The 13,886-nt window shown below is 40.0% G+C and overlaps 1 protein-coding gene across 1 annotated transcript in view; it reads right to left on the bottom strand.

The window, feature by feature from the left end:
- The window catches only part of LOC149143530 (uncharacterized), a 55,709-nt gene extending 42,394 nt beyond the window's left edge, over positions 1–13,315 (bottom strand). The window contains exon 1 of the mRNA XM_089451862.1: positions 13,183–13,315. Within this exon, the coding sequence (XP_089307988.1) occupies positions 13,183–13,315 (133 nt within the window). The remainder of the gene's footprint in view (positions 1–13,182) is intronic.
- Between the last annotated feature and the right edge of the window lie 571 nt (positions 13,316–13,886).

Genomic DNA, 13,886 nt, shown 5'->3' with positions numbered 1-13,886 from the left:
TGGGGTTATCGCTCGGCCTTCAGGCAAATGGGTGAAGCTTGACTCCTTGTGTTTTCAAAAAAAAAAGAAGAGGGAATAGATTTGTTATGTAGAGAGATGGGACCTTCCTTAGAAAACACTCATGAAATTTTGGACAAAATTCTAGATAAAATTTAAGAAACATGGGGTGTTTTCACAACAAAACCAGTTTTAGACCAAACAACAGGCCTTTCTAGAAAAGTGTCTATGCCATTTTGCAACAATAATGTACATGGGAAGTGAAGGAAGGACATGGAAGAGAGGTTAAGCTCTTTACACTTAGATTCAAGCTACAACAAACAAATTAAATCAGAGACCTTCATATTTTGGAGGAATTAGACACATGTTTTTCCAGGGTGGGGTAGCCAGAATGGAAGAAACTTAGTTGGGCACTCAGGCCGTCCATGCTTGAATTGATACAACCCAAACTATGGGAGAATCTTTGCGAAGAGGTCAGGCTCACATTGGATTCTTGTCTCGACAATATCATGGCTTTAAAATCACCACTACTGTCTTACAATAATGATATCATGAGAGAGGTATCACAATTGATAGTAGAAGCCCAACATGGGTTGAACAACATCAAGCTCCCTACCTTCCAAAAATGGTGCATAATTTTAAAACTGGTGGCAGAGTTCATCCTTGGCACCTCTATGCTTAATTTGGAATGCAATGACTTAATATTTCAATTACTACAAAGGTTTTACACCAACATTACATCATCTCATCCAAACTATGTCAAAATAAGCATGCAAAAGATTCTGTTTCCTTTCTTAGAAGGAGATGTTGACATCTGCAAGATACTAAGATCCAAATTGTTGACTATTTGGAGGAAGGAACCAAAGGTATCATCAATTTCCTATGATCTAGTCGAGAAGTTGATCAAGAAAAACATAAAATTGCTCAGAAGGGTGTTGACTAGGAAGGAATTGAGAAGGATTGGTGGAGGAAGAAAGAACAAAATATGCAGCAAGAATGAGCCAAGGAGTAAAGGACTATGCTTTATCTACAAGGGACCTTGGACCCTTAACCACTCATGTTTAAGTGATAAGTAACCGACAAGGGAAGAATAGCTAGAGACTCCTTCAAATCACGGGAATTCATCCATAGTTGGGTTCACCAGTTTTCAAGAGATAACCTACGAAGGATCCAAGCAGTCAACTATAGATGGTGAGCAACGACACAATGTTTTTCAGAGAAACCTTTAGGACAAGCTGATGATAATCAATCAGCTTGAAAAAGTACATGGGTAAAGGAGGGGAGTAGTTCCTCCTGATAATGTGGTAGTTGAGTCCATAGATATCCACGAGGACATCCATAAAGAGTATGGCAATCAGTGGTAGATAATAGTCCACCAGTACATCCAAGTTTGACAACTAGAGAGGGTGGACAACTTATCCCCATATGTGGAGAAGGCCAGGAAGAAGACATTCAAGGAAAACAAATGAGGAGGCAACAATAATAAGCCGACATGATTGATGAGCCCCAAAAATGTACAATTATGTGGGCTCATTCAACCTCCTAATTTGGCTTAGTCCACCATTCTCATTTGTTTATTGCATGTTTTTGATTATTTTTATGTTAATAGAGTGAATTTGGTTAGTCATTATGCCAACAAGTCTAATGGGTGCTTTGTGTAGCCTTTTTGGTCAACTTGGAGACAAAATGGAAGGTCTTAATGAGCACTTGGTAGCCAAATTCGTGGGAGAACAAGCTAGAGGATTTGTAGGAAGGTGTCCCCCTCATTTATGGGCCCTTACCTCGAATTCTCCACCATCAGCTTGGAGTTCAAGGGCCACCGAATCAATCAGCACAAGGGCAGCCAAGCAAGTCAAGTAGGACTGCTGTTAACTCCAAGTCTTGGGCAGCCAAATCCCTAACTTTTAGGAGGACTGTTGGGTCCTCAAATTGTATAAATAAGAAGCCTTGGGGCCTCATTTGGGTTAGCCAGTAGATAGTAGCTAGTTAGTCAATTCGGTTAGCCAATTAGTCTTTTTGTAAGCCAGTTTTGGCATGATGTTAGACTTTTTGATCATGAATAAAGGAAAGCAGATTTGGATCTAATTCTGAGCTTTTAAGGGAGCTATAGCTCTCAGGTTAGGGCCCAACCTGAGAGCAATAGACCTCCTCTTCCTTGTACTGTTACTTGACTTTCCTTTCAACATTTCATTTCGTTTTCTTTACATGCACTGAAAAATACAGTTTGCTGATTCGAATTTCTCGTTGTGTTTTAGTAGGATAGTTTATTGGATCAAGTGCTTTCAGTAGTCTAGATTAGAATAGGAAGTTTGGAATTCATCAGAATTATAAGAAAAGGTTGAAAGGACCTCACTGCCATCTCTGTTTGGAGATTGGGGTGCAGTCCATAACCAACCACACAAAAAAACACAGTCTTCTTATGTTCATGCAAGCTGCAACATAGTTACCTTAATCACAGATCCATCCATGCACTCTGATCTTAAGCATTACTTCTTCATTTCACTTCCATGCATGAGTTTCCTTCACAATTTACATTGTTGTTCATTGATTTTATATCATAGGTAGCATAGGTTAATGAGTTCTCGTTTTTGGTGACATTCATAAGCAATTTGTTTCATTTACACTGCTCCATATCCTTCTACTTCCTTTTTCTTCTTCTTGATCTCTCCTCAATCCACCTACTCAGCCTCTGTCCAACCCATTTACCCTCCAACTCATCCATTAATCACTTAGCTCCATTTACTCAAACTTTCGTTGATCCCATCCTTCCAACCATCAAACCACTGCATGCACTCTTCCTCCATCTGATTTCTCTGCTCCTGAGCCATCACCAGCTCCATCTCCATCTCACCTATCCTTCCACACTACTCCAACACTCCACCATCTCCCAAAACTTCCACGGCCAAACATCCTGTAGAATTGCACAGACTTCCTGTAGAAACCCCTGAGTTTCCTGTAGGATCCCCTGTAGACTTCCTGTAGAAACCTGCAAACTCGGTTGCTGAGCATCCGAACATGGTATGCTTCTGTGGACTGTTGCTGGAGACCCTCTGGGACCTCCCTTAGCCATCCTAACCTTCCCCATGCTTTCCTTCCATTCCAACCGCTCCTACACAACCAAACCCTAATCAAAAGCATCATCACAATAAACCCAACCACTTAACGAAAAAATACAAAAACATGTCTTTTCAGATGCAAGTAGCTTAGGTGCATGTATTTCAGTTCACTGCAAGTAATGGCATTATTGGTAGTTGTTTCATTCACAGTTTTGCATAGTTAGGGTCTAGCTAGTTAAATTAGGGTTTACTAGGGTTTTCATGCTTTATTGGCTTTCAGTTACTTTCTGCAATTAGACTAGTCTCCTTTGAGTTAGCTTTCGTCCATCATTCATAAAGCTTCTTCTGTGAGCCTATAGAAGTTGGCTTGAGCCCTAGCGGACTTGTGCCAGCTGACCAAGTGACAGCTGCGACAAGAGCTAGTACTTGTGCATACAGCACCGTCGCTTCCAAGTTTGTACGAACTACCGGGTTGATAAAATTAGAGATAGGAAGCTCCAGGAGTTGTAGCATTATTGCTACAATACTGGAGCCCACCATCTTTTTGGCGCCGTTGCCGGGGAAGCGTCAGAGTATTAGTAATTGTCGCTTTTCTTCTATTTTCCACTACAATCTTCTGCTAAGTAGTTTATTTCATTTCCATTATGCAATTTCGTCTATGCAAAAGTAGATTAGCATTTCCCGATTTCATAGATTAGCATTTCTCGCTTTCATAGATTAGCATTTCAATTCTGCAATCGTAGACTAGCATTTCATTCCTGCAATTTCATTTGAGCAAAATATATTAGTCCTTTCCTGCTTTCATTTCAATTCCGCATTTTCATTTCAACAAGATAGTTAGTTGCAGTTCAATCTATTTCATTTTTGCAAGCAGAAGTAGAAAAAAAAAAGCAAAAATCAAGCAAAAAGATTTCATTTCATGCCTTGTAGGAGTAGAGATAAGTTAGAAAAATGATTGCAAAACACCCCCACTGCTTCACACAGCCTTCTCTCTTCTTCGATGGCTGTGATTGAAGAACCCCTGGGTGGACATCAAGACATATTTGAAGAACCTCTAGGGGAGAAGAAGAAGAAAACATTCCTCTGGAGCAAATGGCTACAAGTAGAAATGTTGGGAGCAACATCTTGTCCAAAGATGAATTTGAAAATCAGCTGGAAGATTTCAAGAGTGATATGAGGCAGTTTCTTGCCATGCAACTGGATACCTTGCAGATCCAAAAGAAGCAAGAAGAAGCCAAGAGGGCTTTGGCCATTTTTTGTCCTAGGTGCACTAGAAGGCATCCTAGGAACGAATGTCCATTGTACTCCATAGAAGTGTGTTTTGTCTGTGAAGAATACCATCCTACATATCAGTGCCCTTCCTTACCCAGAATCAAAGCTACATATCAAAGAGCCAAAGGAGCCACTGAATCACTCTACTATATGAACCAAAGGAGGCCATATGGACCTAGATCTTACCAACAAGAACTGCAATGGACACCCGAGACCTATTATGACCCCTATCAAGCCACTTTCATGTCTTCTTGGGGTCCCCCTGCTCATCCTTCCTGGTCTACACCTCCTCCTTGGTCATATCCTCCTTGTTCCTTCACAGATCCATATTATGCCCAGCCAGTTGCTCATTCATTTCACTCTTATGCTCATACACAGCCTCAGTGGAATGCACCTTATCAGGAGTGGAGGCCCCAGTACAACTTTCATCCCGCTCATTTTCCTCCACCACCTGCTCATCCACAACCATCACCTCCTCCTCCACCAAGGCAACCCCAAATGCCTACCCAATCACAATGCCATCCATCTCCATCTCAATTTCACACCTCCACTCAACTACCCGTACCATTTCCAAAGCCATACAATGGAGCAGCTCAACCCCATTGCAAATCTGAGGCACAACATGTGCAAATGACTCCTCTTGAGCCCAATGATCTTCACCAAAGCTCAGGAAGAGTGTTGCAAAGCAGAGATTCTATTGACAACATTGAAGGACCAAAAGCAAAAGAAGAGTCCAAAGAGGAGATCAAAGAACCATGGGCTGCACTTGATGAAGAGAAGACATCAGAATCAGAGATCGAGAAAGCTTCCTCATGGTTACCATCAAATCTTCCATGTATTCAAGAGAAAAATCAACAACAAGAGGAAGATCAGAAGGTCATGATAGAAGGTGACATGAAGAATGATCCAAATCAGCAAGATGACCAAGGATATCAAAGCTATATTGAGATATGGTTTCAGAAGGTCACTAAGTTGCAGCAGTACTTTCTTCCTCAACTTCGTTTGATCCCTTCAAAACCAGATCATTTGGTCTCTGAGATCTGGATACCTATCCAAGCATGTATTTCGAGCCTTCACATCATTTTTTCTCTAATCTCGATGTGCACATGGCTCCATTGGAAGTTTTCTTATACTTGAGAATGATTTTGTTTTTCAAGTAGGGTAGGGTAGAAAAAAAAAGAAAAAAGAAAGAAAAGACAAAAAAGAAAAAGAAAAAATGAAAATAAGATGAAAATAAAAATCTAAGGTGAAAACCTCCTCGGAGGCGCCTTAGATTGGCTCATTGATTGAAAACCTCCATGAGGTGGTCAATGGGTTGAAAAAAAAGAGAAAAGAGAATAAGATCTCTGGGTGAAAACCTCCCTTGGAGGCGCCCAGGGCAGGCAATTAAGGTGAAAACCTCCATGAGGCGCCCTAGTTGTTTTTCAAAAAAAAAAGAGAAAAAAAAGAAAAAGAAAAATAAAGCTAATCTCCATTGAATTATTTCATGTTGCAGCAATGACATTGCAGGTTAAAGAAGGAAGTTTCATGACAGGAGGAGCACTCAAATCAAGGTCAAAGGACTCTTTCTTGTGCCTTCTACAGGAAGCTCTGTATTTCTACAGGAAACATCCTATAGAACCTTTGGACGAGCCAAATCCAATTTCAAAAGTGAATCTGATGGTGGGAATCTGTTGATTAGGCCTACAAGCACTTGTGTGTCCATCCCTTGCCTTCATCCATCATTTTTTCACCTCCTTGTGCTTCTCATTGTGCTTCTATAGGAACTTCCTGTAGAAATTGTGGGAAACTAGGCATGCATTTCAAAAAGTGGTTTGGCGAACATGGTAGCTTCCTCAAGGGTTCAAAAGTCGTCATGCAGTCTTCCAACTCCTCCTCCATCATCTCTATACCTGCATCACAACCAAAATTCATTTTGTCATCCCATGCAACCAAAATGCAAAGTGCCTTGAAGCAAAAACACATAGAGCAGAATTTGTTTTTTCCATAACTTGAAAACCATGCATCTATTTGACAAACCGTTTTATGGGGAATTGTACAAGGTTTATGACAACATGCCCGAGCAGTTTCGTGCAATTCCGGTGCACGGTTTCCAATAAATCAGCCTCAACCACCATCAGCCATTTTTGCATTTTCTCCATAACCGTGCATCCGTTTCAAAACCTGTTTCATGGGGATATGCATGTGAGTGATGGTAACCTACCCAAGTAGTTTCAACTGATTCCGATGCACGGTTTCCGAGAAATCGAGCTCTGAAATCGTCAGCCATTTTCCATTTTTCTTGAAATCCGTGCATCCATTGATCACAAATTTTCTATGGGAGATGCATAATGATGGTAGGAACATGCTCACCGAGTTTCAGATCAATCCGATTACCGTTTGGGAGAAATGGAAAAAAGAAGTTCTGGTTTTGTGACCATGCAGCAGAAGCAGCTTGAACGGGCAGAGTTGAACGTGGAAACGATTGCATGCAGCTCAGATCCGGCCAGAGGGCACCTGCACAAGGAAAAGCAATCAAAAATCATCAGCCACGCACTCATGCAACCAAGGAATCCAAGCATGCAGCAGCAAAAAGCTTCACAGCAGCCAGTCGACTTGCAGGTACGTGACTAAACTAATTTCTCTGTTGCATGAATGTAATTCGAGAACTGCGTGAACAATGAGATGGTTGGATTTAGACAAATTGGTGGCCAGCTAACTGGCCACCCTCATCCAGTTCAACAGCACTTGGTGGGTGAATGAGACACGTGCGCTCAGCCATCTTAGGAAGGAAATTGAAAACGGGTAGTGATGGACAGTTAGACTTCAGCGTGCTTGATGGATGAGATTAACAGCAGAGGACAACTAGTTAAACACTGCAGTGGAGACAACAGTTGCATGGGGCCAACGTGCACTTGGCCACTTCACTCCCTCACCAAAAATCACGTTGAAATTAAATGATGCTTGGCTGACTCTCACCGCCCTCTATTTAACTGCAGTCAACTGAAGCGCATGTCTACCACTTCCAGATCAATTAACCAATGATGCTCTACAAGATTTCTACCTGATTCCTTAGATTTTTGTCGTTTCATAAAAAAATTCTCACCTGTCACGCTCTACAGGCGTTTCTACAGGATGTCGTCTACAGGAAAGGCAGAGAACAGCTCTGCGGGAGGAAGACGCTGAAAGATTCAGTTGGCTTTGTGCAACACCTTCTTGATAAGTATGACAACATTATTAGCATGGCATTTAGCAATGATAAAACTTTCCAAAATGCTTTGAATTTATCATTTGAATTCTTTATGAATTTGAATACAATGTCACCAGAATATATTTCTTTGTTTGTCGATGATAACCGTCGGAAGGATCCAATGAAATCAGCGAAGAGCCTACTTTGGCCGTGCAAGTTCTCACAACAGGTTCATGGCCAACACAGCTAGGTGCACGTTGTAACCTACCCACAAAAATCTGGGCTGTGTGTGAACTTAATGTTTCCACTTATCAGATGTGTATTCTAATGTTGTTTGAACAGGCAACAGATATCCTAGCTACAGATCTGAAAAAGTAAATTGATATCTCTCAATGGGTATCTGAATTCCACGGTTGCAATCACAGTTTAGACACACATGGAGATCTAACCTTCAGGTAGACTTCATGGATATGATTAAGAAGCAACAGTGAGGATCTCAATGATGATGTAATAATGGTGCAATAATGAGGACAACCTCAGTCTCAGCGCTAGAAGTATGGGCATAACTACATTCATGGCAAGATCAAGATCTCAATGAAGCAGTGATGAATGCTGATGAAAAATGTGACACTGTCACTCGGGTATTCTCACCATGCCTAGCAGCACAGTTCAAGAAGAAGGCACCCTCAGCCGCGCAGACCCAAACAGTGAAGACCGTTTCTACAGGAAGACAAAGACTGTTTCTACAGGAAGACAGAGGACTATTTCTACAGGAAGCCAACGAACAGTTTCTACAGGAAAGTTTGAAAAGAGGGAAGCCAAAGGCGAAATCGGCCGAGATGCTAGCCAAGGAAGCCACCAGGGCCATCAAAGATAAGGAGAGATTGGTTGCTCAGAGGATGAGCAACACTTTCAGTAGGGGGGTGATGATGAGCCCAAAAAATGTACAATTATGTGGGCTCATTCAACCTCCTAATTTGGCTTAGTCCACCATTCTCATTTGTTTATTGCATGTTTTTGATTATTTTTATGTTAATAGAGTGAATTTGGTTAGTCATTATGCCAACAAGTCTAATGGGTGCTTTGTGTAGCCTTTTTGGTCAACTTGGAGACAAAATGGAAGGTCTTAATGAGCACTTGGCAGCCAAATTCGTGGGAGAACAAGCTAGAGGATTTGTAGGAAGGTGTCCCCCTCATTTATGGGCCCTTACCTCGAATTCTCCACCATCATCTCGGAGTTCAAGGGCCACCGAATCAATCAGCACAAGGGCAGCCAAGCAAGTCAAGTAGGACTGTTGTTAACTCCAAGTCTTGGGCAGCCAAGTCCCTAACTTTTAGGAGGACTCTTGGGTCCTCAAATTGTATAAATAAGAAGCCTTGGGGCCTCATTTGGGTTAGCCAGTAGATAGTAGCTAGTTAGTCAATTCGGTTAGCCAATTAGACTTTTTGTAAGCCAGTTTTGGCATGATGTTAGACTTTTTTATCATGAATAAAGGCAAGCAGATTTGGATCTAATTCTGAGCTTTTAAGGGAGCTATAGCTCTCAGGTTAGGGCCCAACCTGAGAGCAATAGACCTCCTCTTCCTTGTACTGTTACTTGACTTTCCTTTCAACATTTCATTTCATTTTCTTTACATGCGCTGAAAAATGCAGTTTGCTGATTCGAATTTCTCGTTGTGTTTTAGTAGGATAGTTTATTGGATCAAGTGCTTTCAGTAGTCTAGATTAGAATAGGAAGTTTGGCATTCATCATAATTACAAGAAAAGGTTGAAAGGACCTCACTGCCATCTCTGTTTGGAGATTGGGGTGCAGTCCATAACCAACCACACAAAAAAACGCAGTCTTCTTACGTTCATGCAAGCTGCAACATAGTTACCTTAATCACAGATCCATCCATGCACTCTGATCTTAAGCATTACTTCTTCATTTCACTTCCATGCACAAGTTTCCTTCACAATTTACATTGTTGTTCATTGATTTTATATCATAGGTAGCATAGGTTAATGAGTTCTTGTTTTTGGTGACATTCATAAGCAATTTGTTTCATTTACACTGCTCCATATCCTTCTACTTCCTTTTTCTTCTTCTTGATCTCTCCTCAATCCACCTACTCAGCCTCTGTCCAACCCATTTACCCTCCAACTCATCCATTAATCACTTAGCTCCATTTACTCAAACTTTCGTTGATCCCATCCTTCCAACCATCAAACCACTGCATGCACTCTTCCTCCATCTGATTTCTCTGCTCCTGAGCCATCACCAGCTCCATCTCCATCTCACCTATCCTTCCACACTACTCCAACACTCCACCATCTCCCAAAACTTCCATGGCCAAACATCCTGTAGAATTGCACAGACTTCCTGTAGAAACCCCTGAGTTTCCTGTAGGATCCCCTGCAGACTTCCTGTAGAAACCTGCAAACTCGGTTGCTGAGCATCCGAACGTGGTAGGCTTCTGTGGACTGATGCCGGAGACCCTCTGGGACCTCCCTTAGCCATCTTGACCTTGCCCATGCTTTCCTTCCATTCCAACCGCTCCTGCACAACCAAACCCTAATCAAAAGCATCATCACAATAAATCCAACCACTTAACGAAAAAATACAAAAACATGTCTTTTCAGATGCAAGTAGCTTAGATGCATGTATTTCAGTTCACTGCAAGTAATGGAATTATTGGTAGTTGTTTCATTCACAGTTTTGCATAGTTAGGGTCTAGCTAGTTAAATTAGGGTTTACTAGGGTTTTCATGCTTTATTAGGCTTTCAGTTACTTTCTGCAATTAGACTAGTCTCCTTTGAGTTAGCTTTCATCCATCATTCATAAAGCTTCTTCTGTGAGCCTATAGAAGTTGGCTTGAGCCCTAGCGGACTTGTGCCAGCTGACCAAGTGGCAGCTGCGACAAGAGCTAGTACTTGTGCATACCGCACCGTCGCTTCCAAGTTTGTACGAACTACCGGGTTGATAAAATTAGAGATAGGAAGCTCCAGGAGTTGTAACATTATTGCTACAATACTGGAGCCCACCAATGATGAGCATGATCATGCGGGGAAGCATGAAAAATATAGTATGCAGGATGCGCCATTTCTGGAGGGTCAGTCAAAGGTTCAAGATGAATTTGTGGTCGTGGGGCATCTGGTGTAGACAAATACAAAGACATTCAACAGTGAACCAAAATTTCAAGTAGAGGACTTTCGAGAGAGGATCCTGCATTTCAAGACAAATATTATGATGTTGAAGTAGAGAGTCTAGACAGTCTGAGACATTGTCTTACAAGAGAATAGAAAAATTGAGGAGCTCATAAGGGTATGTGCCGAATCAATGACCAAGCTATCTAGTGTTGAGGAACGACTCAAGTCCCTCACAAGGAAGCAAGAGGAGTACAGTTGGGAGTTCTAGAGCAACCCTCTACAAGAGTACATAGATAAGGCTTGCAACACTACCAACCCACCTTTATACATTGGGAAGAGTGGGGAAGAGTTCTCCAAATGCATCATGTTGGGTGACTGAGTGGAGCAACATGAGTTGAGCATCGAGCACCATCAACATAGTATATTTGCAAGTATTCATCCTTCCCAAGGCATGAATTGGAAAGAGATGATGAGTTGGTACTCTATTAATGGGTTGATTCCTAGGAGGATACTCACAGCCAAGAACATATTGTAGCTTGGGCCCTTTGGCACAGGAAGTGGTGGAAGGTTGAGATGGTATCATAACCCACATTTCTTAGAACTTAGGTGGCAATGGGATCTAGAAGAATCCATTGGGGGCAGAATTGGATAGAGGATTGTTTGGGATCTAGGTGAATATATCGAGGGAAGGATTGGCCGAGGGATTGTTTGGGATCCAGGTATCGAAGAATCCATTCAGGACCATTTAACATGGAGGCATAAAATAACACACTGGGTTGTAGGGGATCCTGGTATTAATGTTCAGATGCTTCCGTGTGGATAAAAATAGATTGCTTGAGGGCAAGCAATCTTTGGGTGGGAGGATTTGCAATATTCCATTTTCTGGACATGGTCAAAATAGACAGAATCTACCCATGGTATTTACCGTGGTATTTACCCATGGTACCTTCCCATGGTATTCCCCTTCATTTTTTGATGGAAAATAATAAAATAGAGCTTGTGGAGAGTCCATCAAGCCTATAAAAGGGGATGGGAGGTAGACATTGAGATCATCCTTAGTTATTTATCTATTTTGCCTTTGTTGAGAACTTGGCAAGGCCAATTCTAGTTGATCCTAGGGATGAAAACGTCATGGGAATAATTTGTTTGGTGGATCCATTTAGGATCTATGATTGTGCTTTAGTGTTGTGATTTTTCATTTGATGAGAAACCTCACATGCCATTGGCGAGGGTTTATGATGTTAATTATTATGCCATGTATTATTTGTATTAATTAATTAAATAAAATGGTTGTAGTTCCAGATCCCTTATGTTTTCTCATTTTGGGTGAAAGCTAATGTTAATTAGAACTAGATCTACTAAAAATTTTAAGGTATGGGATCTTACAGTGCTAGATTTAACACTGGAAATAAAGTCGGAAATAACGCCTGGAACAACACTAGGAATGGCGCCCGAAATAACGTCAGAAATAGCGCCAAAAATAGTGCCAAGTATTCAGCTGTAAATTGTCTTGGAAATTTCATTAGAAATTGCACCCAGAAATAACCCCAGAAATAGCACTGGGAATATCATCGGAAAGAGCATTGGGAATAGAGATGAGAATAATGCTTAGCGCTAGGAATTACTTCCAATTTGACATCTTTTTTGGATTTGAGTTTTGTGTCTAGTTCTGCTTCTCACTTTTCTCCTATTTTTGCTTCTAGTGTGGCTTCAAAATTTTCTTCCAATTTGGCTTCCATTGTTGCTTCCTTTTTTGCTTCCAAGCGTCAGGAATAGCGTCAGGATTTGCTTCTAGCTTGACTTTTGATTTGGCTTCTAGTTTTGCTTCCTATTTTGCTTCCAATTTTGCTTTTTGTTTTTCTTCTAGTGTAGCTTCCAATTTTTCTTCCATTGTTGTTTTTTTTCTTCATAAAATGATTATTGTTTTGGATACAGTTAAATTGATATGTTTTATTTCAATTTAATTAGTTAAATATATCATGTCCCTTAAATAAGTTATATGATTATACAATAATTCATATGAATGCATTTGAAATATTTTATAAGATAACAATTATAAACAATTTTTAGGGAAATAGACATCTATACAAATTAACATCATTATACTTATAAAATCTCCTTCAAAATAGAATCTACAACATCGAGTATATATAAAATAACAAGATAATTATTGTAACATGATCATCATCTATAATTAAAACATGTGAGTCCAATATCTATAATTTAAGTGGATTTGACAACATCCATCATGAGCAGTAAATAAAAACCATCATACGTAATAAATATGCATCCAAATCATCATCCAATTTCAATATACAAAAATTGGCTAGTCAATACTGATAAGATCATCATCATATATAACTAAAACAAGTGAAATTCACATCTACTAGTAGATCAATGGCATGTGAAAATGATACATGTCAAAAAGATACAACTTAATAATATGCTACGGGAGGACGTGAAAATGATATATATGATAGTAACAATGAAAATCGACATCATAACAATATATAAAAAGTGACACATGATGTAGTCTATATGATCATGAATGTCACTGACAGGTACCAACAATTGGCTCATCATCATCATCACCATCGTGATCATAATCGTCATGATCATCATCATCGTCATTTGGATCAACATCAACCTCATTTTCATTTGTATAAATGTTATCATGAGCATCATCTGCCATCTCAGCATCAGACCCAATGTGATCTAGATCTATGTGATGAGGATCAAGGAAGATCCTTATTTTGCAACAAAAAAACATTTAGAATGAAAAGTTATTATTTATTTCATGTAATAATTAATTTATCTATTATATATCTAATATTACAACATACAAAATGAAACAATAATCGTATTACATCGTATCAAAGTGCACATATGATAAGAAAATTTCAAATAAGTTACAACTAAGATGTTATGCAACTAGATCACAAAACCGAAGAAAAGATAGATCAAATATTTGAGAATTAGCCTCTTCGAGGGGAAACCTCCTTTACATCACATAAATGAAAATTCTTGGATGATACAAATGAAAATACCTCCTTGGTATATATAGGAGTCTAAGGGGTAGCAATATAATCAGATCCTACATAACAATAATAATGTAAGGGCACAACAATAACAATATTGGGCTTCTATGGGGCACAACAATAACAATATGGGGGTTATACTAATAGTAACAATATGGGGGCTACACTAATAATAGCAATAATGGAGATACACTAGTATTATAGGCATCTAACATGCCCCTATCC

Source organism: Pinus tabuliformis, chromosome X (assembly GCF_031772625.1).
Source record: "Pinus tabuliformis cultivar Carrire ecotype Pingquan chromosome X, CPIR1, whole genome shotgun sequence".
NCBI classification, from domain to species: domain Eukaryota; kingdom Viridiplantae; phylum Streptophyta; class Pinopsida; order Pinales; family Pinaceae; genus Pinus; species Pinus tabuliformis.
Note: the sequence above shows the minus strand (reverse complement) of the source record. Positions and strands in the feature narration are given on the sequence as shown.